This window comes from Gouania willdenowi, chromosome 17 (genome assembly GCF_900634775.1).
Source record: "Gouania willdenowi chromosome 17, fGouWil2.1, whole genome shotgun sequence".
Lineage (NCBI taxonomy): Eukaryota > Metazoa > Chordata > Actinopteri > Blenniiformes > Gobiesocidae > Gouania > Gouania willdenowi.
Window position 1 is genome coordinate 28131059 of NC_041060.1, and position 27945 is coordinate 28159003.

A 27945-nucleotide genomic window follows, 5' to 3' on the forward strand; every position below is an offset into this window, starting at 1 on the left:
CCACAGGAATTAAAGAAGCTGCATTAACTCCATAAGGCCCTGATTTTTTCTGGTTGCTCCTAAAAATAGAGGTATTGCAGTCCAGACCCAGCACACATCAGACCTGTGTCGCTCTAAGTTGAACACAGCTGGCCTGAGGAGAAGAGTGATCCTGGCCCTGGTATCGTCGAGGAGGGATGGGTGGTGCAGATTGGTTCTTTAGAGGAGCTAAGATGGGACCATGGTGGGGTAAAGGGTGGGGTGTCAGTCTTGTGCCAGCCAGAACCAGCTCGTTCATCTGGGCAGTTAAATCCAAGAAGGCAGGGGTAGGAGCGAAGCTGGATGAGGTGGAAGTAGGTGAATTAAGGCCAACACAGGCCCGCACGGGACCACAATGCAGCCCACACAAGGCCAGCCCCGGCCCTCCCAACAAGAGAGGACGCCACCAACCGCCCAAGCAGGGCCGCCCCGCCAGCCACGGACCGATAGGCAGGCGAACCTAAGCACCCCCAGCCACGCACCGCGACCCCACACCAATGCCGCCAGCAGAGCGCGCCCTCCCTCCCCCCCAAGGAGGCCGCCCCAATCACCCACGCGCTGACATGAGACACCCCCCCGACACCAGCACAGCCCGGAGGCCCCAGGATTAAATAATTTAACTACTTTGAGTATAAGTATGTATTTGTTCTTTTTTCCTGCTCCAATTTGGCCACAGGTACCATCAACTGCTTTTTTAATCAGTTGCTAATTTCCAGGTGGGTCAAATCAATGTGAAAGAGAAAGACATAATGGTAAATAAGCTAATTAGAAGTAATCATTGTGTGCAAAGTGCAAAGTACATGGGGCTTAAATATTAGACTGGAGAGGCTTTACTCAAGGCTTTAACACTACACAACAATGTTGCTCAGATGATTATGTTATCATGTTAAATCCAATTCATAGCAAAATAATAAAAATAAACACATCTTTAGACAAGATTAGACTTGGTACATTTATCTTTCAGTGAACACTTTTCTAAACAGGACAACAATAACTTGGCATTTACACATTAAGTCATGTCTCTTTTACTTCTAAAGTTTATTGTTGAGTTCTGCTAAAATTTACTTGGGGTTGCAGTGTCATTTCCTCTGAAATATGGTTATAAAATGAAGCTACTTTATTTGTCATTTTTGCAATGAATTGATCAACGACTTTACAAATCAAAGTTGAGGGTTAAGCCGAGCAAACAGTGAATGGCAACACATTTGCACAACCATGAAAAGCATGGGCATGGACTCTGTAATGTATTTGAATCGCAGAATCCATTAAATAGCAATATTAATGGTTGTTCTGAGTGCCCTGGGAAAAACATCATAATATGTTTTATTTTTTATCATTACATACATTATGTAATGTGCTAATGGTCCCCAAGGGGTATGTGGACCCCTGATTGGGAATCACTTATTAACAGCAGAGGTGAACGTAGATAATTCAACATTACTGATGTTATTATTGATCTTACGGAAGTTATATACACCTATTCCGCTGAAGTATTTCATAACTCAACATAATGAGGAATGTTCACAGATTGAATATCAATACCATTCTGCTGTATCCATTTCCTATTCCTGCTGATCCTCATTTTCCAAAGGAGAGAAGCACATGAGGCTGAAACTCCACAGTGACACAGCAGTGTAGTAAGTGTGGAGGAGAGAGGGCGGTGTGGTGTAGCTGTCTGCCTCTGTCCGTCCTGCTCTTGGCAAACACAAGCACAGAGGCATTGGCTTCTGCACGCAGAAAGACTCACATCAGAAAACCTGTTACACAGTGCTCATGTGATGGCATGCAGCCGCTGTGGACCTGCACCATAAAGAGGAGACTCAGTGCCTCCGGTAACTGTGCTTTTGGAATTTTAAAGAGGATTTCGCTGCAATGGTGAAGGACAAGACTGAAGATCAGACGCTTCAGTACCAGCAAACTTTGGTGAGTGGATTTGAGGTCACAAATGATGTGTGCAGGCTTTGATGAAGGCTCTCCTGATTAAATGCAGACATGCTTGGCTGTTCGGGGAGTGAGAGCTTTGTCAGTTAAAATGAACCTTCATCTCTCTGCTCTCACCTTCCTCCACAGGTGTTACATTCGTTGCCTCCTCCTGCTGCCACCTTCCTAATTATATTTTATCGTTTTCAGCCTCACTAAACGATGTCAGATTCATTTGTTCAGCTTGCAGAAATGAATGTATGGCTATCTCAGATAACTTTGTATAATGGCCTGATAAGTAATAATTGAGATGCTAAAATCCTTGAAGCATAGAGCCACTCGTTGAGCACTAGAGGATTTTGCTCACGTCCTGTCTCTCTTTTATTTTCCCTATTTCTCCTGAAGATCATCTTGCTCTTCTATCTTTCTCTGTCATCTCCCCCTCAGCCCAGGCTTTTTGCTTCAGTGGCCTCTTGTAATCCTGGTCTAAAAGTGGAGTGTTTCTCAATGTGAATGTGTCTGTGCAACAGATTTTCCAACTTATGTCACCGCAGGATGGACAGTATTAACGTGGGGCACTTTACAGAGGAATGACCATATTCAAATTAATGGACACAGAGGGAAAGACAGTGAATTAAGATGATTCATGAGTTTTCTTTTTCTGCAGGTGCCTTTTTTTCTTTCTCTGTGTCCACATGCAATTCCACAAGTGCAGGGATCCAGATTATGAAATCTGATGGTGAGCCTGGTTTTTGCAGTTTCACATTGCTGCTTTGATTTTTATGCTCACATTGGTGTAAAGATCAATGATGCTCGGTGTGTCTCAGCGTTAGGATCAATAGTGATGTAAAATGGGAGTCGGAGTCTCTAAGGTTTGGTTTGTCCTATCTTTGTACGATCATTCTGTTCATTCATTAGTTGTCAGATTTAGTCTCTGTAAATGCACAAATGTTTGAGTTATAAGACATACTGTATGTGTTCATTCAGGATGTGCCCTGAGTGATGCTGTGTAAAAGGAATAAGTGGCTTTAATATTCTTTGAAGGCAGGTTTTCCAGTGAATAATAGTCTAAAATGATCTATGAAAATAGATTCCAACTTAAAAAATCTGAATAATGAACATACTGTATGACATTTTCTTCAGTCTAAAATTGAATTGTAATGTTGACAAAAAAGATTTTTGTGTTTCAATATTTGCCATCAGATAGATTCAAAGGATTTCTAGACATGCAGTTAGCTTAGATGTGGCAGCAGAGAGGCACTTGTGCTGCAGCAGGAGCGAACAGATGACATAGAGCACATAAAGAATTATAGATCTGTCTGATAACTTCTCCACAAGGAGAAAGCATCAAAATATCATCATCTTTTTGAGTCTTGCGCTCAACATATGCCATTTTTATTGAGTGTTCATTCATTCCTGGCTATTTTTTAAAAGAAATGATTGAAATAGATTAAGTATTAGTAATTTAAAATGACAATTTATCATAAATTAGGCTTGAATTAAATAGCTTCCATTGATGATTGTTAAATACCTTTACAAAATGAATAATTAATATGATTATCCCACAAATGTCTGTTTTTGATTAAAACAACCCATGAGTAAACAGTTTGTTGATATGTAAATGCTATTCATTATACTGTGCACTCAAGCTGCACTAACTGTGTTTACTGTTTTTTCCAATACTGTAATTATATTTTCACTGACTTCAATGAATCCACAATATGAAAAGAAGTAGAAAACAATAAGAGGAATTCAATCTTTGGTACAGCAGTTTTTATCTTCTGTGTGAAGATGCAGGTGATTGACATGTTGGGTGTCAAGCACGGGTCAACGGATGCTACAACTGTCAGGTAGTAGTAGCGCTGCATGCAAAGGCTTGCTGCCTCCCTGCTGTCCCTTTGGGATGAAAGGAAAGAATTAGACTAAATAATAGGCAGGTCAGAAGCTGAGGAGAAGAGAGCCAGGCTGTGTTGTGGTAGATGTCGGCGTATTGCAGCCTTTTTAGAGACGTTTATAAGCGGTGTAGGAGTTCTGAATTTGTCATCGAGTATATGTGTGTGAGTGTGTGTTTTCTCTGTTCAGAAGCGTGGGTAAGTTGAGTTACTGGTCTGCGAAAAGTACGTTTGTGTATTTAGGAGTGTATGTGACTCACCTACGTAACCTGCCTACACACACATACACCTACACACACGCTCATGATTGTTTGGTGAAATCTCAGCCAGAGCAGATGTTAGCGACAGCATGTTGGCGTCGCTTTTGCATCTGGTGGCTTTAGAATTTCAAGACTGTGAGGATCAAAGTAATGATCCACCTGTGAAGTAAAGAGCTCCTCTAAGCTCCCACTACAGTCGTCCTCACTGCAGTGAAACAAAAGGTGCATGCACTCTCAATTTACGTTGACATAGGCCTACACACATCTTGAAAGACTTTGTTTTAGTAGATATAGCAAATCAGCTAATAATACGGCAGCTTCTCAAAAAATTTTACATAATGACATGGTTTTTTGTTATTGGTGCCAAGCAGTTTGAGTAGTTAAGAAACTGTATCTAATGCAGGGCACACACAAAAATACTGTTTTTGTCACACATTTCCCCCCTTCCCAACCAAGGATGGCAAACACCAGATTAACTTTTGTCTTTTAAGATTATCTCACACGATTATCTTTCAGTGTTGGATGTGTTATATATACAAAAGCACTATATAAAATTGATGAATTATTATTATTATTATTATTATTACAACATATGACACATTTTGGCTACAAATATTTAAGAATATTTACAGTGCTCCTTTTGAACTTGAACAACTCGATCCAAAACTAATTCAGACATAAAACAAATAATTACTCTGCAAAAAAGAACATATTAACCAAAAAGTACAGCTGCACTTAATGTTATGTATTAAAACAGTAAAGCTCTAGTTTAGACTTTGTTTACATTTCTATAAATGGACCTTCAGAGACGCTGTCCCCGTTGTTACATGTGACATTATCAGCCGTGTGTGTGTGTGTGTGTGTGTGTGTGTGTGTGTGTGTGTGTGTGTGTGTGTGTGTGTGTGTGTGTGTGTGTGTGTGTGTGTGTGTGTGTGTGTGTGTGTGCGTGTGTGTGAAACGTGTGAAAGAGCAAACTAAAGACAACGATCAGTACCAGTCCGCCTCCCGTGTCTGATTACTTGTTATGAGGACATAAAACTGGCAACGAGGTGTGTGTTCTTACTGAAGTTTGTTGTTTTCGGAAGAAAAGTCCGTGCAAATAGCAACTTTTGCACGAGTGCACAGAACCCGGAAGTGAGTAGCGTAGTTATAGCGTAGCTATATAGTGGAAGGAGCTTGCGACGTAAGAGGAACCGATAAGTGGAATTGACAGGCAGGCAAACAAACAATTCTTAGAAATTGGATTACTGGGAACCGGTTCTCAGAAAGAACCGGTTTTAGATTCCCATCCCTAATTCCTATAGACCCCTATACAAATAGAAATGAGCACCTTGATTGCCCAGCCAATAGGCTTCGACTTCCTGTTTTTGAGACTGTCAATCAAAGTGAATGCGGAACTGTGCACGGAAACAAGGCCGTGCATCACAATAGCAAACAGATAAATATGATTTTGGCTCTTACCTGACCCATAGACCTATATCAATGCAACTCGAAAAAGTAGAGGCGTGGCTTCTAGTAGATTGGCAGAGGCAGTAGGAGAAAGTGAGGCTGTTTAGGGCGGGACATTGAGACGTTTCTCAGAAACTCCGGATGTCAGCTTTGATAAGAGTCATCGTGGCTGTATGCCGCTACCCCGTCTTGTACGACACCTGTGCTCCTTTTAACCGGGACCCAGAGACGATACATTTACTACATTTTATACAAGTACAGTGCAGCAATCGTGGTTGGATCAGCCATACTTTATGTGAAAATGAAAATTCAGCCGGAAATGGGCTTTGAAATTGGCAGGGTAGATGAAGCAATGAAGCGACTCATCATGGGTGATTTAAGCCACTATAGACGCTGAAGTCACGAAAAAGTGTCAATCCTTACAAAGCAGCAGGACCTGAAGGAGTCCCGGGAAGTGTCTTGAAGGGATGCACCAACAAGCTCACTGAGGTATGGAGTCTGGACAAACATCTTTAACACCTCTCTCTCCTAATCTGTGGTCTTAGTGTGCCTGAAGAGATCCTCCATCATTCCAGTGCCCAGGTGTGCAACAGTGAAGAGCATGAATGATTATCGACCAGTGGCTCTCGCTCCAATAGTCATGAAATGCTTTGAATGTCTAGTCATGGCCCACATTAAGAAGGTGTAAATAAATGTGGATTTAGACCAATACGCATACAGATGTGCACAGATGATGACATTTCATCTGTTGCCCTCTCTGCTCTCACTCTTCTGGAGAGCAGCGACACCTACATCAGGCTGCTTGTCCAGGACTTTAGTTCTGTCTTCAACACAATCGAGCCACAGACTTTAGTTCACAAACTGCTGCTTGATTGGACTTACAACTTCCATGTGCAATTGGACACTGGACTTCCTGTCACACAGAGCACAAACGGTGAGGATCCATGACGTTTCCTCCTCCACCATCATCCTCAACACTGGCTCCCCCCAGGGCTGCGTCCTAAGCCTCCTGCTCTACACTCTGCACACATTCGACACCTGGGCAATCTTATGGCCAATGGGTACTATGAAAGTTAAGGGTACATTTCTCACTAGAAATGTCATCAAAACAATTTTTAGCCACAATCTATCTTGAAATAAGGCAATTTGCCACTAAAATATGCGAAATGTCCTCCATGTTTTTCATTGAGGAGTCAGTGGTCACGTAACCTGATTGTTGAAAAGCATCTTACAGACCCTCAGCGTCAAAAATGAATGCCAAAAAGGTACCCCGTGGGTTGAATACTGACACTAAAGGGTCCTGACAGATCGTCAATATGTGACGAGTTGGGAGTGAGACTGTTGATCCTGCAGCAACGACTCAGCATACAGACAAACATACAGTACATACAGACCACAATCTCTCCATCAATGTTGGGAAAACAAAGAAGACGGTTGTGGACTTCAGAAGAGGAGACCACAATGTCCCCCTCCCTCTCTACATTGGAGGAAAAGCTGTGCAGATAGTCCACAGCATTAAGTATCTGGGGGTCCACATCTCCAGAGACTTAAAGTGGACCACCAACACAGTCAGCATGGTGAAAAAGGCCCGCCGACGCTTCTTCTTCCAGAGGCAGTTTGGAGTGCACGCTGACCTCCTCCATCACCTCATGTTACGGGAAATGCTTGGCTGTGGACAGGAAGGCTCTGCAGAGGGTGGTGAGAAGAGCAGAGATGATCACCCACTGCAGCCTGCCATCCATAGAGGAGATCTACGCCAGCCGATGCAGAAGTAGAGAGATTCGTGTCATGGGTAACCCCACCCACCCAACATGGACTGTTCACCCTCATCCCCTTTGGAAAAAGACTGCAGCATCAGAGCTAAAACAATGTAGCTTCTTTTTAGAAGCTGTAAGACTGATGAACAATAAGCCTAAGCTGTGATGCAAACATCCTCATTGGTGCCTGCTTTTACTGTACTAGTATTTCCTTTATCATTTATTTGTTATATTATGTGTATATACTGTTTCTATTTCTCTTGTATGCTATGGAGGATGAGGAGTGCCACAATTAAATAAATAAATACACCATTCATTAGTTAAGTAAAAGTGTCAATAATTAATTAAATGTACCAATAATTAATTAAATGTACCAATAATTAATTAAATGTGTCAATAATTAATTCACTCCATTTTAAATTTGCTCGTCAGAGTCTGTGGGGCGGTTTACGAACACTTGATTGGTTACCTGCACATCAAGTCAAGCTAAATCGATCTCTGACAATGGATTGAGGCAGAGCTAGTAAACATTATTCTGATACACTGAGTGGCGCTATACAATCTGTATGTTGGTATATTCCTGCTTCTACATTCTCAGCGAGGTCTAAAATTTCTCTCACCAACTCCCTGGAAAGTTCATGCACATCCTCCATTGTCGTAGCCATGATTGGAGACTTTGACATATAAAATGAACTCATGAAGTGCAGCAAAACCAGACCCTGAAATAAATAAATAGTAAAATATTTATTCTTTATACTTTTCAGAATTAGAATGAAATGTAAAATTGATTTAATGAATTATTGACACATTTAATTAATTATTAACACTTTTAATTAATTAATGAACGGTGTATTTGTATATTTAATTGAAGCACTCCTTGTCCTCCATATGCTGCTGGCCCCAAGGAACAAATTTTTTCATGGAAATGTTGGAAAATGACAACAACAAAAAACCTTGAAGCTTGAAATCTTCCCCAATGCAAAGATTACTTTTATTATGTCTTGTTTGTTTTTGTGCAAAAATACTAGTTTTAAGGTTCACTACTTTTCCTTTTACTAATGTTACTGTCTGCCTGCCACATAAACTCCTCCCTTTAATCAAACTGCAGACACCCTCACTCACACAATTTACAGATATATATATATATATATATATATATATATATATATATATATATATATATATATATATATATATATATATATTTAAAGGAAAAAAAAAGTCTATTATGAGGACGGTCTGTCACTTGGTACCAGTGACAATTGCTGGTTTCTCCCGGAACAGAAGCAGCACCAAGAGCAGCGCCCCCAGGGACAGCGACCACGCCCATAGTCGCCGAGGGCACCAAGGGGATGCTGCAAGTTGCCCCGCCGGCCCCCAGGCACACCGACCAGGCACCCCTGAGCGCGCCAGATCACCTTTCCTTGATGCCGCCCGCGCGATGAGTCCTAGAAAGCCCCCTCCCACCCCCCCACCAAAGGGCCCAGCCACACTGCAGAGCCCGGCTCGCAGGGCGCCGCCCAAGCCGGGGCCACCTGGCGCCGCACCCACTAGCATGGTAGTGCACGGCCCGCACCACCCGCCCGAGAAGACCCCAGCCAAGACCGGCCCGGCCAGTCGGCCAGGCTCACCGGACCCCAAGGGCACCACCACAGGACAGGGAACCCCCAAGGGCGAGCCCCCGGGCCAAACCCCCGTGGGGCACGCCTCCCCACCCCAGCCCACGAACAGGCCACAGCCCCAGGCGGTACAAGAAGCCCAGGCCCCGCCCCCCACCGGACAACGCGAGCCACGGGGCAATGCCCCCCCCCCTCGGCGCAAGGGCGACCGGCGGCTGCCACCGCGAGAGCGAGGCACCCCAACGGCACATAACCGATGCGGAGCAGCAGCCCCCCGCCAAAGGCGCAGAACCCACCCACCTGCCAGCCCGCAGATAGCAGGACAGACCTACCAAGCGGCCGATACTGACCTCAACCACCGGAACAGCTAGAGCCGCCCCCCAGCAAAGAGCACCATCCCGGAGTGCCAAGCAACCCCGGCGCAGAGGCCAGCACCCCCCAGCACGCCCACCCCCCACCTCGGCGCAGCAGGCCACGCCAGACCCACACGCCGCGAGGCCGGAGTTTGATTGTTTGTGGCATGAAGCTACAATTGGAGGAAGAGCAGGCAATGTGAACAGGATGCTTTCAAAGGTCACAAGACAATATCACATGCAAACAGCAGAGCTACAGAGATAACTGGCTAGGATTGCAAACCCCCTTTTGTTTGTAAACATTGTGACGTATTTTGTTGGGCGGGGCTTTAGCCTGGAGGCAAACCACCATAGATGACTTACCTGCGCTGTTTGACAATGGGGAGCGGCGTAGCAACGTGGCGGCCATCTTACTTCAGACAGCTGGCCCTGCTCATTACATTGATGTCAATGGTGCCTGCGCTATTTAAATAACCCTAACGCTCAATTTTCAACTAATTTTTAAGTAGCAATTTCAACATGTGCAAGCATTCTATGGCATACCTACATATAATAAGGTTTGTAATAAGGCAAACCATTTGTAAATCCATCAATATTTCATAGAGTTAGGGTATTTATGTTTAAGCTTTAGCCAGCGGCATTTCCTGTTATTGCCACCAGTCACGTCACTCGTGACGTGGGCAATTAAGGGGTCTATAGACTTAGAAAGTCTTAACTGCAGGAGCCTCGCCCATAATCACGGCATTTTTTAAATTTCCCCCATGGTAGCTGGTCAGCAAAAACCTGGGGGCTTAGTTACTCTTTGCTCCCCACCTGAGAATCCTCTAGATCAGGGGTGTCCAATTCCGGTCCTCGAGGGCCACTATCCAGCATGTTTTAGATGTTTCCCTCTTCCAACACACCTGATTGAAATGATCAACTCCTCATCCAGCTCTGCAGAAGCCTGATAACGATCCTAATCATTTGAATCAGGTGTGTTGGAAGAGGGAAACATCTAAAACATGCTGGATAGTGGCCCTCGAGGACCGGAATTGGACACCCCTGCTCTAGATCTACCCCTGGGACACAAACGGCAAGTGCGTGTCCGTCTGTGTCCGATGTGGAGAAGAAAAATGGCATTCAGTGGAGAATACAGAAAACAAGTTCTTACCAAAGGTACAAACACTATTAATCTATTCCACTTGCATTTACAAAAGCAGCATAAGGTACAGTATAAAGAGTGTGCTAAAGCGTGAGCTGCAGTCCAGACAGGGAAGCCTGTCCAGGTTCCTGCCCCGAAACAAGCAATGCTATAGAACTCAACTACTGTATATACGTAGCTGTATCATTTTTGTCAGTTTGAGAAAATATATCAAGATAAGATTTTTGGTTTGTATCACCCAGCCTTAAGTGTAAGTAGTAATAGTAATTTTGTAATTCACTTTGGGCCTCTTTTATCAATGATAAAACCTCAGCTCATGTTTAATATAAATAGGTGAGCAATCTCAGGGTTCATATTGATTGACATTGAAAGATAAAGAAGCTTTACACTGTCAGCGCTTGGCATCCAAAAGCCTTTTATCCTTGTGAAGGATTTTCTGACACTTTCTGCTCCGATGTAGAAATGTGAAAAGGTGACCAGTCCTCCAGTCCAACTCTCACACTTTTTTTTTTGTTCTTTTCTTTATTTTTCATTGTGTCTGAAGGTGATAAATATTTAAAGCTATACTACTGCAACATATTTATGTAAAATACTCACGCAGTGGTGCAGGAAGAAGAAAAAGGGGGAAGAAAAATATTCTCCTGTCTTGCTTCAGTTGAAGTGTTGAAGCCCAATTCAGTTGTGCTTTGGTTTAGTAAAATTACACCAGCAGAAGAAAACTAAGACAAATTGCAACAGATTGTATAGTTCACAATCTAAAACCACTGAATATGAATCAACTATATGAAGTTAATCTGCTTTTTCTTTAAATTCATTGTTTTTTTAATATGAGTTTTATTAGACGTGTAATTTCTAAGTATGTAGCATACTTTTATGCACGTTGTTGGCTGTCTGTGACATCATTGCCATGTGCCAACAGACAACAAAATGGCAGAGAAGCCGGCAAACAAGAAATTGATCAATCCACCTTTGGGGTCCAGTGTGTGGAAACACTTTGCACTGCAGCAGGAGCAGTAACGCATGTAGCGTTAGCTTGTTAGCATTAGCTCTGCAGAACAAGAAAAAAAGCAGGTTCAACCACGGCACAGAATTGTCCGCTTTGATGAGTAGCCAAGCAATAACAATAAGCTGAGAGATATAGAAAGTTTCATTAAACTCAGTCCAAATCCCACAACCACAAGGTACAAAATAAATCCAGAATAGTGCAAAGAAAAAAGTTAAACAAAGATGCTAATTAGAGGTGTCCCGATCCGATATTGATATCAGATATCAGCCAGGAAAAGAATATTGGATTTTATCAGACTACATCTAAAATCACAGATATCTGATCAAATGTTCCGCTCCAGCACTTCTATTCATAGGTGACTGTGGTTCACACTTCAACAAAGTAACCTGCTGTTGCTGACTACTGTTCTCTGTTTGAGTAACATCACTTGATCAAGCCTTTTATAACATTCCACACTACAAAATAAGTAATAAAAGTATATACAGTATGCGTCGTGCTGATATTGTATCGGATCAATATCAGTATCGACCGATACACAAGGCTGCAATATTGGTATCATATCGGAAGTGAAAAAGTTGTATTGGGACATTGCCCAAATAAACAAGGTCTATAAAACAAATTTATTCACAGGGGAAAAAAGCCTTTACTTCAATGAAACAAGATGACAGCCAAAGGGAAACTTGTGAGTATAATATAGAAAATAAAAGTACTTGTAGGCATACAAGGTAATTCAATAGCAAACCAGTCTTTAACGCAGGTAATCAGGGAGATGAGCTTCACCTGTAAGAATAGAGAGGGAGATTTATTCCTGCTGTCTGCACTTAAACACAGACCAGAGAAAGTACTAAAACTAAAGAGCAGGCAGACATTCACAGAAACTACAAAATAAGACAGAACCTGAAATAAAACGTGATCATTTGATCAGATCAACTGAAATAGAGCCCCACTGGGACTTGAACTCGCAACCCTGAGAAAACCATGATTACCAAACAGAAACACTGCACCACTAAACAATAGGGATGTAACACTTACCATTGATTCATTTCAAATCACGATTCGATGATATTGGTTCATGGATGATATTGGTTCATTTAGAACAATTCGATCCGAAATGATTCAGTGATTTGAAATCAATTCAGTAACTTTTTAGCCAAATAATTCAACAAGTGTGGGTGAAATAAATACCTGGATACTGGACTGGATCTCTTTTGGGATGTGTCTAGAACTAATTATGGACACAAACAAAGAAGTAAACATTTAATGGCAAATGTATTCATATTTTATTTGAATGAAGTCAAACCAACACTTTTCTGCTCTCATTTTCAATACTCAATACATTTTGATTGGTTTTACAACATAAAAATAATACAATAATATAGCCCCAAGCGACGATAAAAAGCCCTCGCCTTCGCCACTCTGCCTTCGCCGCGCCGTTTTCCGCACCACCTACGCCGTGCCACTTTGATCGAGAGGCCAAAACAAGTTTGTGAAAAATTCCAAACATTTTTGATTTTTTTTCCCCCCTATATTAAAATGTCTTCATTTTGTCGGGGGTGCTAATGTGCCAATTTTTGTCTTTTCACATTTAGCTGGTTTAGGGCCGAGAGTTTAACAACTGATTCACATTTGACGCAAATCAAAGTTTGTGTGTGCAAATGGGAGTATTTTCAAAAAAGAAAAGAAAAAAGAACAAGCCAAGATTTGCGGCTCCGCAATGCAAACACCGTAAAAGTTATCAAAAATCCATGGCTAACTTTTGATGTCCCACTTCTCTAGATGATCTCCAGCAACTTTGAGCCCTGTCGGTGAAAGCCCTGGGAGACTGAATACAGAACAATCCCACCATCTCCAGCTCATGACAATTTGCAGTAGAATGACAGCGATGACAAATATGCATGGTTTGCTTTTCGCTATAGTTTTAAAGCGTCATGTAGCAACCAGCATTTGTGCCGATTCAGGAAAACTTGAGCCAGATCCCCAAACCCTGATACATTTACAGTACTTTATGTTTGTATTCTTAGCCCTTTTCTTAGTCACAGGCCCACAAAAACACTGTGTCTTCGCAGCGTTAAATTCTTCACCGTCAGCATTCTGTTCCTTTTCACACAGAGGCTAACTGGAGTCCATTTCAGGTCCTGTCACTTTCAGTTAATGATTTTAGCAGATCTCTATTTTAAGGAGCCACTGCAGAAACTGCTGACGGTGCAAAGTCTATATTATTTACCTTAAAAAATAAAACGTAAAAATACATTTTGCAATTCATGCAGTACATTTTCTAATGCGCTAAATGGGCCTGAATACATTTTAAAATGCTTTTGTTATGTCAAAGATGTTGAAGATGATATATTGTGTAAACTGGATTGGATACATTGTGTAGAATAAATGTGTTGGTAACATTAAGTATTATCATAGTTAGCCCACATTGTTAGGTTTTTCCTTCACATTCTCCCATCACAACTGCGGTTACGTTAGAACATACACAATTTTATGATCGTTTCAGTCTATCATTTTGGTTCTTCAAGAAAGCACTGTGACCTGTGTAATTAAATCCAGGAAATATGAAAAATGGAAACCATCACACCCCATCATACTTTGGTCCTGAAGGGCTGCTGTCCTGCTTCAAAACTGATTGGTATAGTCACGTCTTCAACATTGCCGGAAGATGATATAACCTTTAGATCAGGTGTGGAAAAGTGGCCCTTAATCAAGCAAAACTATGCTCCTTCAGGACCTGGAATTAGGAAAAATATTGTATCAATGCCAATGTAATTGTGTTTTTTACATATAATCCATATTTACTAGGATTCTAGAGCAACTCTACACAAAGAGATTTGTCCACCTCCAAGAAAAAGCAACATGTGCTCTCATTAGAGAGGGTAAAGCCGTAATTAGATTTTTACAGTGATGCAATTGGCTTTACGTAACAAAATGATCACACAAAGATGATTGTGTGTCAGCAGGCAGAGCAGGTTGTCATCGAGCTGCAGAATCAATTCATTATCAGCGTGTCCTTGAGCAACATGCTGCTGATCTAAGTTTCTAAGGTGAGCTATCTCATCATCTTGTGTCTGTGTGGATGCTGTACACAATGCTGTAATGGCTGAAAGCAATACATGACATAAATTATGTGAGCAAAGATAAAACATTTTCAGGATGCATTCACACATCCTAACCGGTTTGTTTTGAATTAACTACAGTTTGATTCTATGGATAGTTTCCTTAGTCTGGTTTAGGCATGTAAAAGATTTCCCTTGTTTTGGGAGATCGGCAGTCGGCCGATCCTTGCATATGAAACCAATCTTTTCTGCCGATCTTTTCTACCGCCGCAAAGATCTTAAAATCCGTCATGAAATCAGCCACTGTCGCCTTCTGCTGTGAGATGATTGACAGGTCCGCCTACCAGCTCGTGTGCATGTGTGTGCGTGCGCATGCCTCTGCTACACAGGATAACAACAACAGCACGATTAGCTTAGCATGTCGGCAGTTTTACACAAAAAAAGAGAGCAAAGGATCGCGATTTGTAATTCCTTTAACGCGAAAATTTGCATTGGTGGAGCTGCAAAGAAAGCGCTACCTCATTCACCATTTAAAGGTGCAGTCTGCAACTCTTATAAAAGTGACTTTTTGTCATATTTGCTAAAGCTGTCACTATGTAAGGACAGCTTTACATGAAACACGTAGTTTGTGTGGAAAAAAACAGACTCATTGAGCCCCCTCTGCTGCTCTTGCGGCCTTTGGCAGATTGCCAGAATGTACTGAGGAAAAAGAACCAATCAGAGCCAGGATTGCGTTTGATGGGCAGTCTTCGCCCTTTTTTACAGTGTATGGTCTGGAGGAGTAAAAGATGGATTTAGCAACTTTTTTCTGCTTGCAGGGCAAGGGAGCAACAGGGAGGGAGGGGGAGAGAGGGATCTGAGAGTTGCGGACTGCACCTGTAAGAAACCACAGTATGTAGCATTTGAAGCTAGAAATAAAGCTAATGCTCAAAGCTACGGCTATAGCGGTAGACAGAGCCAGGGGTCCGCTGAGACCGCTTATCAGTTAAAAAAGCAAAGATATTACGAGGAAAATGATGGAGTTCACAGCTTTGGATTTGAATAAAAGCCTTCCACTAATATATAAGTGACTGTAATAAGTGTGAGAACTAACCTGTGCTATGTTCATTCTGTCATTACCCTCATGAAAATGTTACACATGCTGCACTATATTTTTTCTGTAAAATGTTTGACTTTTAGCTTTTGTCCTGTCAATGTTGCAAGTTATTTTTAGAATAATATTTTTACATTTAAATGACCCCAAAGCTGCTGCATTTGGACATTTTTTATTTTTGCACTACAACAAAACTTAAAACTCAGGACACTTTATTGGTAGTTTGAGATGTTTTGTTAGTTTGCCCTGTAGATTATTATTTTATCACGTACGCCAAATCCTGTGATTTTCTTCACATGTAAAACCAAAATACTGCAGTGCACTTTTTTAGTCAAAGAGCAACAAGCAGGCCTGCAGTGGAGCCTGTTGGACATGTTCATTTAGTTTTTAAAATGTAAAAAATGGACTAAAGGAACTGATATAATTTAATATTTTGGACAGCAATGTTCTCAACTTTGAATTTGTATTTGAGATAGCTACCTCATGTGCAGTTAAAATAACATCTTTCTATTGTTATTGTTGAATGTTTTACAATAAAATAAGATTGGACCATTCAACGTGTATGATGTCAGTTATGAAAAAAAATTGGGATCGGCCAAAATCGGTATAGGCGAGTCAGGCTTTTAAAAAATCGGTGATCAGCAAGAAAAGTGCAATTGGTGCTGTAGAACCAAACAGGTGGCTATAAAAACAGGGGTTCTTGTACCAGTAAATGCTGGTACATTTTGATTACAATGTAAAATGCATCTAGTCAATCCAGCAAAGCACGTGAACTAAAAATGATTTTAGTGTCAGTTTATGCAGACTTTCCGACTTACTTCCTACATTCTAAACAATATAAGTTAACAATAAGTGATTTCCTTAAAGGGGACATATCATGCTAAATCCACTTTTTTAGCCCTTAAGTGCATTTTGATGTATATTTAGATTGTTTAGAAGCACAGAAAAGATCAAATTAATCTCTTCAGGTGCTCTGTTGATATCTTTATATTCTGTTTTGGTCATATTTTTCAATCTGTTTCGATTTTTCGATTCTCTATTACGTTTTTTGAACAATAACGTCAGTGGAACTGCCAAATTAGGACATCGACTCCAGGCCCAACACTTCGAGCAATCCGCCATTTTTATTTTTCGCTTTTATTTTGTAGTCCAAGCTCAAGGATGCAGAAGTTAGGAGAGGATAAGTCTAAATGTTGGGTTGTTGGATGTAGTAACCCACACACTTCATTACACCGTCTCCCAGCATCAGAACCTTTTCAAAGTGCCTGGTTGAGTTTTATTTTTCACGGAAATGTACCCACATCTGTGGGTAAGGTCATTTTTGTGTGCGCGAAGCACTTCAAGGATGACTGCTTCTGCAACCTCTGCCAGTATAAAGAAGGATTTGCCGAAAGACTGATTGAGGGTTCAATTCTTTCTTTGGAGACGACGAACAGAGCACTTCGGTAAGCTGTAAATAACGCTAAAAAGTGTGATGAGAAGACGTCCCTGTCATTGTTTTGGTAGCATTAACAGTTGCACCGTCTTCAGACTTCATATGTTAGCGCTGTGTGCTCGTTTTAGATCCTTGATGATATGGCCTACGTGATTTAATTTAAGTTTAAAGATTTCATTAGTCATTTCATTTTGCCGTTTGAAAAGACTGTATTAAAATGCATTTTGTGACGTTAGCTTGGCGCTAGCGTTAGCTCGGTGCTTGTGTTAGCTCACTTGTTAGGGTTCTGCAGGTTCATCATCTTCATTTTCATCTCGCTCCGCCGGGTCCGACTCTGGCTGTAACATGTAAGGCTGGATGGACAAGTCTTCTGTTGTTGACATTGTGTAAATAACGTGTGAATAAACTTTTTCTACGCCGCTACATAGCCATATCTCTTCTATCAAACTACAAAAATGGCCGAGCAGGGTGGAGTTGAACCTGGAGAGGGGGCGGGGTATGAAGTGTCTCATTTGCATTTAAAGAGACCGCACCAAAACGAGTTGCCCTTAGAAGCACATCAGAAAAGGGGTAGAAAAGGGGCCTGTGGAGCTATAATAATGAGGAATTCAGACCCAAGCATTGCAGTTCCGCTTTATATAGACCACAATTGTATGATTTATATGTAAAAAGGAAGGATTTAAAACCATGATATGTCCCCTTTAAAATACAAAATATGGGATAGATATGTTCCTTTAAAAATGTTTTTATTAAATGCAACACTTTAACCAACTTACTGTAGCTATTTAAGTATGGTACAACTGTTGAACTGTAAAGATAAGAGCACTCTGTACAGCTTCTGTTTTATATTCTCTCTAAACTGAGGGAGTTTTTTATTACCTTCGCTAAGGAGTTTTTGTTTTTGCCAGTGTTCATGTGTTTGTGAACAGTCAAACTCAAAAACTAATGGTAAATTTGTGAAAAATGTGAATATCTGACAAAGAGGATATTTGGTGCTGGAAATGGTATGCGCTCTCTGAATTCTTTTGGTTCTTTTCTTTTTTTTAATCTAGGTTTTTAAGGTGACAAATAAGGAGACTTAAGCATGTTTTCCCTTTGCACCCAACATATTTAATATATATTATCAATGGCATTTGTTTTTGTCAGTTTTACAAGAGACTGGATTTTGTACTTTGTATATAAGCATGTTGGAATTTAACAATTGGTTTAGTTGAAATGGGAAAGTATTCAGCGATATCAATGCAAATGCAGACAGGTGGGATGAGTCAGATTTTTCACTTCCCCCATTAATTCAATTTTCAGTCTTGGCCCTGGGATTCATATTAGCTCAAGTGCAGAAGTCCCCTGATCTCATCAATACACACCCAGAACGTACTCAAGTAATCACACTGCTTCCCACAGTTGTGAAAAGTTTAAGGGCCTAAAACATCCATCATCTCCCAGCTCTAATGAGTCCCTTCACTTTCATGCAAAACAAAAAGCAGCGATTAAAATCCTCCATGAATACATTGCTGCTTTTGCAGCAGGAAATTTAATTGACACACTAAATCTTTTATCAATCATGCCTCAAATTGTTGTCCTTGCGGTCTCCTCACAGTAAATAAATTACCCTGCAAGACGTTTCTGAATGATAAGGAAAACCTAAGCTTGCATATGGTTTGACTTTAAAAATGGTGCCACATGTAGAAGTTAAATCCTAAACCTATTTTCAGTGTTATTGATCAGTTTTTAAAGGGGACATATTATGAAAAATCCACTTTTGCAGTTTTTTTAATCACATATGAGGTAACTTGAGTGTCCACCGGCACACAAAATGTTAAATAAGACCATCCAGTTGTTTGTTTGTGGTCTGTGTAAGAGAAAATTGCTCAGTTTCAAATGTTCTAAGTTTGTGATGTCACAATCAGGAAAGAAAATACTCTCCCCTCCACTGGTATCTCTAGCCCATGGACTCCACCCCCAACCTGATGAAAAGTTTTGCTAAAGTCCGCCATTGTTTTTCTCGCTAGCGAAGGAGTGAAGGTGCATTCACACTGAACGCGACTGTAGCGATTACAGTCACTTCAGTCGCCCGTGATGAGTCGCTTGAACATACAGTAGAGGTGCTTTTTAGTCACTACATCACATCACTTCATTGCTCCAGTGAAAAGTGTGTGTGTGCGTGTGTGTGTGTGTGTGCGTGTGCTTGTGTGGAGCCGAGTGACAGGGGGGAGAGAAGGCTGATCACTTCTTTTCAGGCCGTATGTTTACAGGACTTATCATTATCAGCGCCGCTTTTACGGTTTAAATGATCAACTTACGGAGTTACTAAGGATGAGTTCACTCAGAATGTAGGCTTATTCAAGAAGTTAACTGCTTTCCTTTTGCCCCAGTAAATTGAGGAAGCCTCCCACTGCAGCCGCGTCACTGTAGCGAGAGGGAGGGGCTGCTGCCTCGGCTCTACAGACAGTGAAGGATGGGGAAGTTGTCACTTGAAGTTGCTTGAAAAAGTTCAAATTTTTCAACTTTGAATGACTAGGTTGCACTGTACCTCTTGAAGTCTCAATATTTACGTTGATTTTGAATGTAATCTAGTGATTTTAGTCGCGTTTGGTGTGAACCCCATGTAAGATAGGGGTGGGGAAGGGGGAGGTCTATACAAATCCAGGGACACACCCCCAAAACAGAGTGCCTTGATAATACAGGGTCTTAAACCTCCCCTCTTGCTTAATTAATGTTATGTTTTGACCAAACACCAGCACAGATATGTCATTTAGAACACAGGGAACGGTTTTAAAAGGTGAAAAAATTGTATAATATTTCCCCTTTAATTAGTATTTTTTAAAGTTTAAGAACTAAGGGCAGTGCTGACCTAACGATTAAGGAAGCTGGCTGGTATTTGGAGGGTCACTGGCTCTAATCCATCGTGGGCCATCACTGTGGTATCTTAAGCAAGTCCCTTGACCATTAAAGGCTCCTCGGGTGCTACATCGAGGCTGCCTCCTCTAGCACCTCCAGTTACTCCTCCACCTGCCCCTGCTGCTCCTCAGAAGGGTTAGAATTGAAATGGGCAGCTGTTAATAAAGGACAAGAGACCTGGAGTATATGCTACATATGCTATATTTAACGTTCTGTAATTCACCATATATCACTTAGATGTAATCATGGGGAACGGTCCGATAATAGCAGCCTGATGACCTGATGGTGGAATATAAAGCACTGTGGAGCAATTTGAACTGTCTGAGAACCAAAATACACTCATTCAGCAACATTCTTATTGTGACGATGTGCACTGGCGTAGCGCCCACGTATGTGACCGAGCGTCACAGAGCGTGACATTTTGCCACTGACGTGCCATTTTTTGTACTGCGTCATAACATGGTGTTGAAATGTGAGGCACTCTGTCACAAATATAAATTCCTGGCATTCTTAACGTGTCGGAGCTCTGTGTTACCCCAGCATAACCTCAGGTTTATATGGTCTAGCTCAGTGTTTCACAAATGGGGGTATTTGATGGCACTACAGGGGGTACTTGAGAGAGAGCGAGAGAAACTACTAGAAAGTGGAATAGAAGAAAAAACATACGATGTAATAAAATAAATGTACACACACAAGTGCGTTATTAAGATCAACAATAAACATACAGAGTTTTTCCCTCAGAGCCGGGGGTTCAGACAGAGATGCAGTCTGAGCCCAACCCTCTTCAATATTTACATTAACAATCTAGCACAATCATTAGAACAGTCTGCAGCACCAGGCATCATGCTGGCATACACAGAAATCAATTGCCTGCTGTTTGCCGATGACCTGGTGTTGCTGTTGGCAACCAAAGAAGGTTTACAACAACACCTGGACCTTCTGCACAAATCCTCCCAAACCTGGGCCTTACAAGTGAACCAATCCAAAACTAAAATAATGATATTCCAAAAAGGACAGCATTCCAAACACAAATTCTTCCTAAAATTCTTCAAGAAAGCCGTTAAAAACCTGAGGGACAAGGCCAGAAGAGCGTTCTACGCCATCAAAAAGAACATAAAATTAGACATCCCTGTCCAAATCTGGCTTAAAATAATAAACTCTGTTATAGAACCCATTTCCCTCTGTTGTTGTTAAGTCTGGGTTCCACTTGCTAACCAAGACTAACAAATGGGATTAACACCAAATTGAGACTCTGCATGTAGAATTTTGCAAATCCTCTGTGTCCAGCGGAAAACACCAAACAACGCATACAGAGCAGAATTAGGACAATACCCTGTAATTATTCAAATCCAGAAGAGAGCGATCAAATTCTATGATAGACCATAGACAGATGCCCTCTCAGCCAGCTGGTTCTAGGACTCCGCACTCAAACACAAGCAAAACCTCCATACAGAACCCCAACTAGACTGAACCACATTATAAGAAAACAAAAAGAAAACTACCTGAACTACCATCACCTCAAACCCAGAGCAAACTGGAAGTCTACTAAACAGGGAGTACATGATGGCGGAATATCTGAACACTGTGACCAACCCACAGCTCAGGAAAAACACTTTCATTCTGATTCTGATCCCAATAGAGACAATCCCAAAATCTTATCGGTGCGACTGTGGCTCAGTGGTAGAGTGGGCTGTCCAATAACTGAAGGCTTGAGGGTTCTTTAACCAAGTCATTGGCGAGGCACCCACATTGCCATCATATGGATGTACTGGTCGGAGGGACCGATGGCGCATTATGGCAGCCTCGCCTCTGTTGGTCTGCCCCAGGGCAGCAGTGGCCACAATCGTAGCTTACCACCACTGTGTATGGAGTGAAAGAATTATGCAATGTAAGAGCCTATGAAAAGTGCTATTTCTATAGCACTTTAAGAATGAACAAAACCCTGTTTTATATATAAAGTTAACACATTCTATATTTCATTAAAATTTTAGGTCACTGTTGTTTTTTTCCTGGATTCCACTTGAACAAACCACACATGGAAGGAACGATATCAATACGCTACATTATAACTCAACTGTAGCTAATAACGGGCACTAACCTGAGATGTAAACTTCTGCAATAAAACGTATTTGTGATTAGTGGTACAGGCCGGTCACATGGTTGTACAGCATGTATTTGCATGATCTTGTGTCATTTCCAACTAACTCTTTATAAATAGGTTTTTTTCCCCTGTGTGAAATCTATGCCATCTGGAATGAACACCAAGATATACTTAAGTGGCCCGGCTTTCCCTTTCACATGCCTTTAACCATTAGTCATGATAGCAGTTGCTTGCTCATCCTTCCTGACTTCTCACCAACTTGTTTGTCAGTTCTTCACACCAGTTTTGTCTATGTCATCACTGTCTTTGTGTGTGTGAGCAACAGAATCTATGAAAAGCTATTCAGTGCCAACCAAAGGAGGGGGGACATCAGTCACTCTGGGAGGTAAACTGATTACAGATAACAGCTCATTTAACCCACTGTGCCCCACCTGCTGCTCTCCCAGGGGGCCGAGCACCAGATGGCCAGTGATAGCTTTCACACAGTTTTCAGCAAGAAAAAAAGATGAATCTCCCAACAGGCCCTGTTTATAGACCTTTCCACATCATGCCACTGTTTTTGCTTTGGCACAATGTTGGATGTGTTCTGAAGCCCGCAGAACATGGCATGTGATACAGAAACACAGCCTACTACTGACATGGTTCTGTCAGAAATAGCAAAAAAGCTTGATAACCAGCATAAAAACCAGTACAAGGAAATGAAAATTAGCACACACCCTTACACAATTGAGATGGAAAAAGTCATCTATTTTATTGACTTGTTTGTTAAAATTACAATAATCAACATTCCAGGAGTACACTGAATAATTCCTGAAATTGTATTTACATTTGGTTGGGTACAAAGACTTTTTTGTCTGGCTGGGTCCAGGATGTAGTTATCTACCAACGTGACTCAACGTAATTATTCATTCATCATAAAACCCAGTCAAAAAATAAGAGCCACCAAAATAACTTAATAACTAATAATCTATATTATATATATATATAGTAAGATAAGATATATTGTAAGATATATATATATTTAAGTTATCACTTTGCTGCAGAATCTACTGGAAAGGCTTTTCAGCAATGCTTCCCATCGCTCACATTGCACTTTTTTAGTTGCAAACCAGCAAAAATAGAAGCACTGTTGAATATAAGAGTAATTATTGCGATTGAATGTTCAAAAGGGAGCCATTATTATGTATGTGTGCAATACTGTTCATTGTTGTAAGCTTGATAATAAGGCAGTTGATGGAAAACACAGGTTATGGGCTTAGAGAGTCACTAAAAAGTACCTGCTTAGCTGGTTTCCAGTCAGTTAAACAGTGTTGTGTGATTCACAGTTGAAAATAAGAGGTTTGCGGACAAGCTGAGCCAGCTTAGTCTCACGATGTTTGTGCCAATGACACAAAATGTTGCGCAGAGCAATCTGTGCAACATGACTGACCTTTACTCCATCCAGTAAGTTAGTTTGTCCACTTTTTACGTCCTGTCCCAACATCCTTGGAGGTTTCATAAAACCATAAAATACATGGCAATTTAAAGGTGCAGTTTGCATTCCCAATGTTGGAAAGCTAGCATTATTTGAATTAGCAAGATCTCCTGTAAGCTCCACCCACTAGTGTTGTGGTAGTCGAGACCGGTCTTGGTCTCGAGACCAAATTTTAAAGGTCTCGATCTCGTCTCGGACTCTGAAGCATTTTGACTCGGTCTTGTCTCGGACTCGGACTGCTGGACACGGGATTTTCCCTCAAGACCGTTCAGGACCAGCACTAATTCCTGCTGTATTTAAACTTTTTTATAATGTGATAATAACACAGAGAAGAACTGGATAAAACAATCTTTTATTCATTCTTTAATCCACCTCGTATGATGACCGCAACCTTCCTTAATGTGACTGAGTGACGTGTGTGTGTGTATGTGTGTGTGTGTGTCTAGCTACGGTGTCAGTTTGGACCGCAAGGGAGATATGAACTAATTACCGGTAAAGAATCCCAGTAAAACTCCAGAAAACAATCAGCAGTAATAAATATTATCTCCCTGGTAAAGACAGTAGCTCTAACAACACGTAAAATGATAAACTGCTGATATTACAGCCTGTGAATGCAATACAGGGGACGCACTTACTTCGCCTCTGGGTCCTAGTGCCAGCCGCCCGGTGCAGCCTGTTCCGTTTACCGAGGTCCGTGTGTGTTTAATAAGTCCGTGTGTGTCCGTGTTAAAGTCATCCACTCTTTTCATTATATCCATGTCTTTTAAGGCTTTTATTACATAGTGTCGGCTGTAGTCCGGGCCATCGCCATCTTGGATTATGTCGTCACCAGCGCGTCATCGCCACAAGTTGCACATGCGCAGAATGACTCAAATAACTGTAAAAAGGTCTTATATTATATAAGTGGTAAGTGGTGTTTTTTTGTGGCTTTATACTCCAATTACATTTATGCATATATTATTTCCTCCACAATCTAAACAGGTTCACAATATAATTATTTTTTATAGTTTCTGTTTCCACTGTATCCAGAATAATAATAATAATAATTCTCAACAAGAACTATTGATTGATTTGTCACATGACTTTTCCAGGGTTTGAGTTTGTTTTAGTTTCACATCTACCTGTAGCTCTATGTTTTTAGACGCTGACAACTTGTTAGTAGTTTTATTTCAGAAAGTTTCACTTTTACAGTTACAGTTGGAAACCTTTGTTAATTGAATATCCTAGTTACATTACAGCAACCAAATTAAACTATATCAACTAAGTGAATTAATAAAAATAACCTGTGTAAAGGCTTTTTCAAACTAAAAAAATATCTTGTGAAATCTGTGACCTGTTGACCTGCACAACTCAAAGAATCAGAATAAAGAATCATTATTTCTTGGCAGAAATACTTTTAAACACTTGCTGTACATTCAGCTGACATAAAAATCTTGTTTTCAGATATCTAGAATAATTGTGAATTTATCAGTAGCAGTAGTAGTTTTAATATTTTAGTAAATTTTTTGCAGGCACCTTTTTTGTCCGTCAAATGTATTTAAAATAAACTAAGATTAAAGAGAGAATGTTATTTAACAGTCGAACTTTGTCATAATTTTATTTATTTATATATTTTTTAAATTGAAAAAAAAAAAAAGGTCATGGTCTTGTTGGTCTCGGTCTCGGCTTGTCTCGGTCTTGGTCTTGACTCGGTCTCGGCTCCCGAAAGACTTGGTCTTGTCTTGGTCTCAGTGCATTCTGGTCTCGGGCAAGTCTTGGTCTCGGATAGTGTGGTCTTGAACACAACACTACACCCCACTCCTGTAAGCTCCTGTCAGGGCTCCGTTTAAAGCCACGCACTCACAAACGTTCAGATGCCTCATTTGCGCTTGATATTTCCCGTAAAAGTATCACGTGGTGAGTGTGTAAAAATAAAAGAATACTGTATACATTTGTTTTTTTAAATTGTGTAAAAAAACTACGCTTAAAAACAAAAATAGAATTTTTTTTTTCTTTCTGCAATGCAGAAAACATAAACATATCTTCTGGTTGTCCAAAATTGACATGTGTCTATTATATCATTTGATCTGTCACACAGGTGCCAATCCATATAACAGTTAAGCAATAGAGTCACTCAACCTCCTACTTTAGGGATAGCACCAGAGTAAATAATTTACACTGTCAAACACTCCACATTACAAAAGAAGAATAGCTTTAACTCGACACTGCCAATTTGGTTTGTATCTTAATTAGCAGGAGTTTAGTCATGTGCCCTATTTATATTTCAATTCGTCTCAGTCATTTGAAGCAGTGTAGATCCAAATTAAAGCTTGTCCGCATAAAGAGATGAGTTGTGATGAAGGATGTCCCCAAACTGATACCAAGATGTGTACTATTGTACTCATTCTTGTCACATTCTACTTTGTTTTATTGTGTGTTTATTTCATTATTACTTTTAACCTACCGCCTTTCGGTAGCGAGCAGTTTTTACGGATGTTTGTTTTTATTTCCCTTTGGATACGTATAAGTATTTAAGTTGATTGATTGATAGTTTTACTCTCAACAAACTGTTTGTTTTTTTATTTTATTAATAAGACAGTTTAATGGTGGAAAAAGCAATGTCAGCAGCCTTTCTAAATAAAGTTGGAGCAATGACAGGTGTAAGTGACAGTGCTTTGACACAGGAGCATAAACACAGCAGCACTGAGAAACGCCTGACAGAGGCTTAAATGACAGACTAAACCAGTTAGTTACAGTACAGCTCTGGATGTGCAGTCGTTGACTGTTGTTAAAAACACAGGGTTTGAACGAGTGGAGACCTTTTTACCTGGTGACCAACATCCGTATCTGCGGCTAGTTGCTGTGGTAGCGGACGAGGGGGCTTGGGCCGCCATCTTCTTCACATCTACATACCTGTAACATGTTGGGTCGTAGAATAAACTGATCAACCTATGACGTTGTTTATCTCAATATACGGCACACACCATTCCAGCAGAGTAATTTAATTTAAATAAATTACCGTTATGATAAAATCAGTTATTTTTCTAAAGAGTCATAACTTAAATTTTAATTCTGTGAATATGGAATACTCATTAGTCATTTTCATTCTGAAAAAACTGGAAATGGAACATCTCAAGAAAAAAATAAGAAAATGCTGGCTTTCCTTCATAGGATGGATGGGTAAAATCTGGTCTTTGAAACGTCCCGTTCCTACGTGTGCTCTTTATATTTCATAACCGGTAAGTAAGAAATTAAAGCTGGGGTACTCAATGTATTTTCTTTAATTAAAAAAAATATATTATTAGCATTATATAGTAGATCGTAAAAGTAATCATTTCTGAAAAAATTCTATGTCTGTGTGCTGTCTGTGCCTTAAAATTAAGTATTTCAGTTAATAAAACTCCAGAAGACAAAATCTTGGGGGTCACACCCTCCAGCTCCAATCACAGGATTTAGAGAAAGGAGGGGTGAGCAGAGCCCATGAAGGAGCCTTCTCATTGGCTGTCGCGATATATATTGAAGCACGTGCACGGAGCTAACTTGTTTTCAGTCTTGGACTAACTTTGGACACACAAGTGGCTGTTTCCTTCTAGACAGGTGATCTATTGTTCCATTTTCCTATATTTTGTGTGCATCCTTTTGCGTGGCAACGTGTTTTATCGGTAGTGCACATTCAGTTCTCGTGCACGATCTTGTGCACTTCCTTGAGAGGAGGAGACTGGGAGGGTTTATCAGAGTGGGGGACGGGATATACGGTTCGAATTCAGCCATGCCCCTCTGTCATGGTTCAAGAATCAGGTAGTGCAGCTTTAAGATCTGAAATGAGGATTTTAGGGCTTCGGTGGCTTAAATTTGTATCCATTATAGAGTACACTGTAATTAATGGCGTGTGAGGATTTTATCACAGGATTTTTATCATGCGGGATACTCACAGGTAGGGGTGGGTGATATGGAGAAAAAATATATAATTATTTTTTCTTCGTAAAATCATGATCGCGATTTTTTTCACTCAGATGATTTAGACTATTTTCAAGTTATTTACAGGTAAACAAACCAAATCACCTACTTAAAATCATTGTTCTAAATGGAAAAAAGAGATAAAAAATCATTTAAGTCAGGGTACTTTTCAAACATTTTTTATGTAAGCAATTTATCAAACTGGTTCCAAGTATAAATAACATCAAACAAAAAGGCTGACATGCAAAACTTCAAGTTCTTTTAGTCACACAGTATTTTTACTTTGTTTAACTAAAGTGGTGTAGCATTAGCATTAGATTCTGATTCTGATTCTGATTAGCAACACTTGCTACATAAACAGGCAGCAGATCAGTCTAGTGATTTCCATTTATTTTTGAGGTAACTGTAACCCAGGTAGAAAAACACACTCATATTAATAAAATCCTACTTTAAGCAGTGTTTGAACCTCTCATTTCACACACTTTACAAGATAAAACGTTACTGCTTTGGTTACATTAGACCTGGGTGATATGGACC

General features: G+C 40.6%; 1 protein-coding gene across 7 annotated transcripts in view; it reads left to right on the forward strand.

Moving 5' to 3' along the window:
* The window catches only part of LOC114478906 (chloride channel protein 2-like), a 134723-nt gene that overhangs the window by 27595 nt on the left and 79183 nt on the right, over window positions 1-27945 (forward strand). For 6 of the 7 annotated variants that reach the window (XM_028472255.1, XM_028472261.1, XM_028472256.1 and 3 more), the window contains exon 1: window positions 1830-1941. The exons of the other annotated variant lie outside the window; for it this stretch is intronic. In XM_028472255.1, the coding sequence (XP_028328056.1) occupies window positions 1891-1941 (51 nt within the window). In that variant the 5' untranslated portion in view covers window positions 1830-1890. Of the gene's footprint in view, window positions 1-1829; window positions 1942-27945 lie in introns of those variants that run through there. 7 annotated transcript variants of the gene reach the window in all.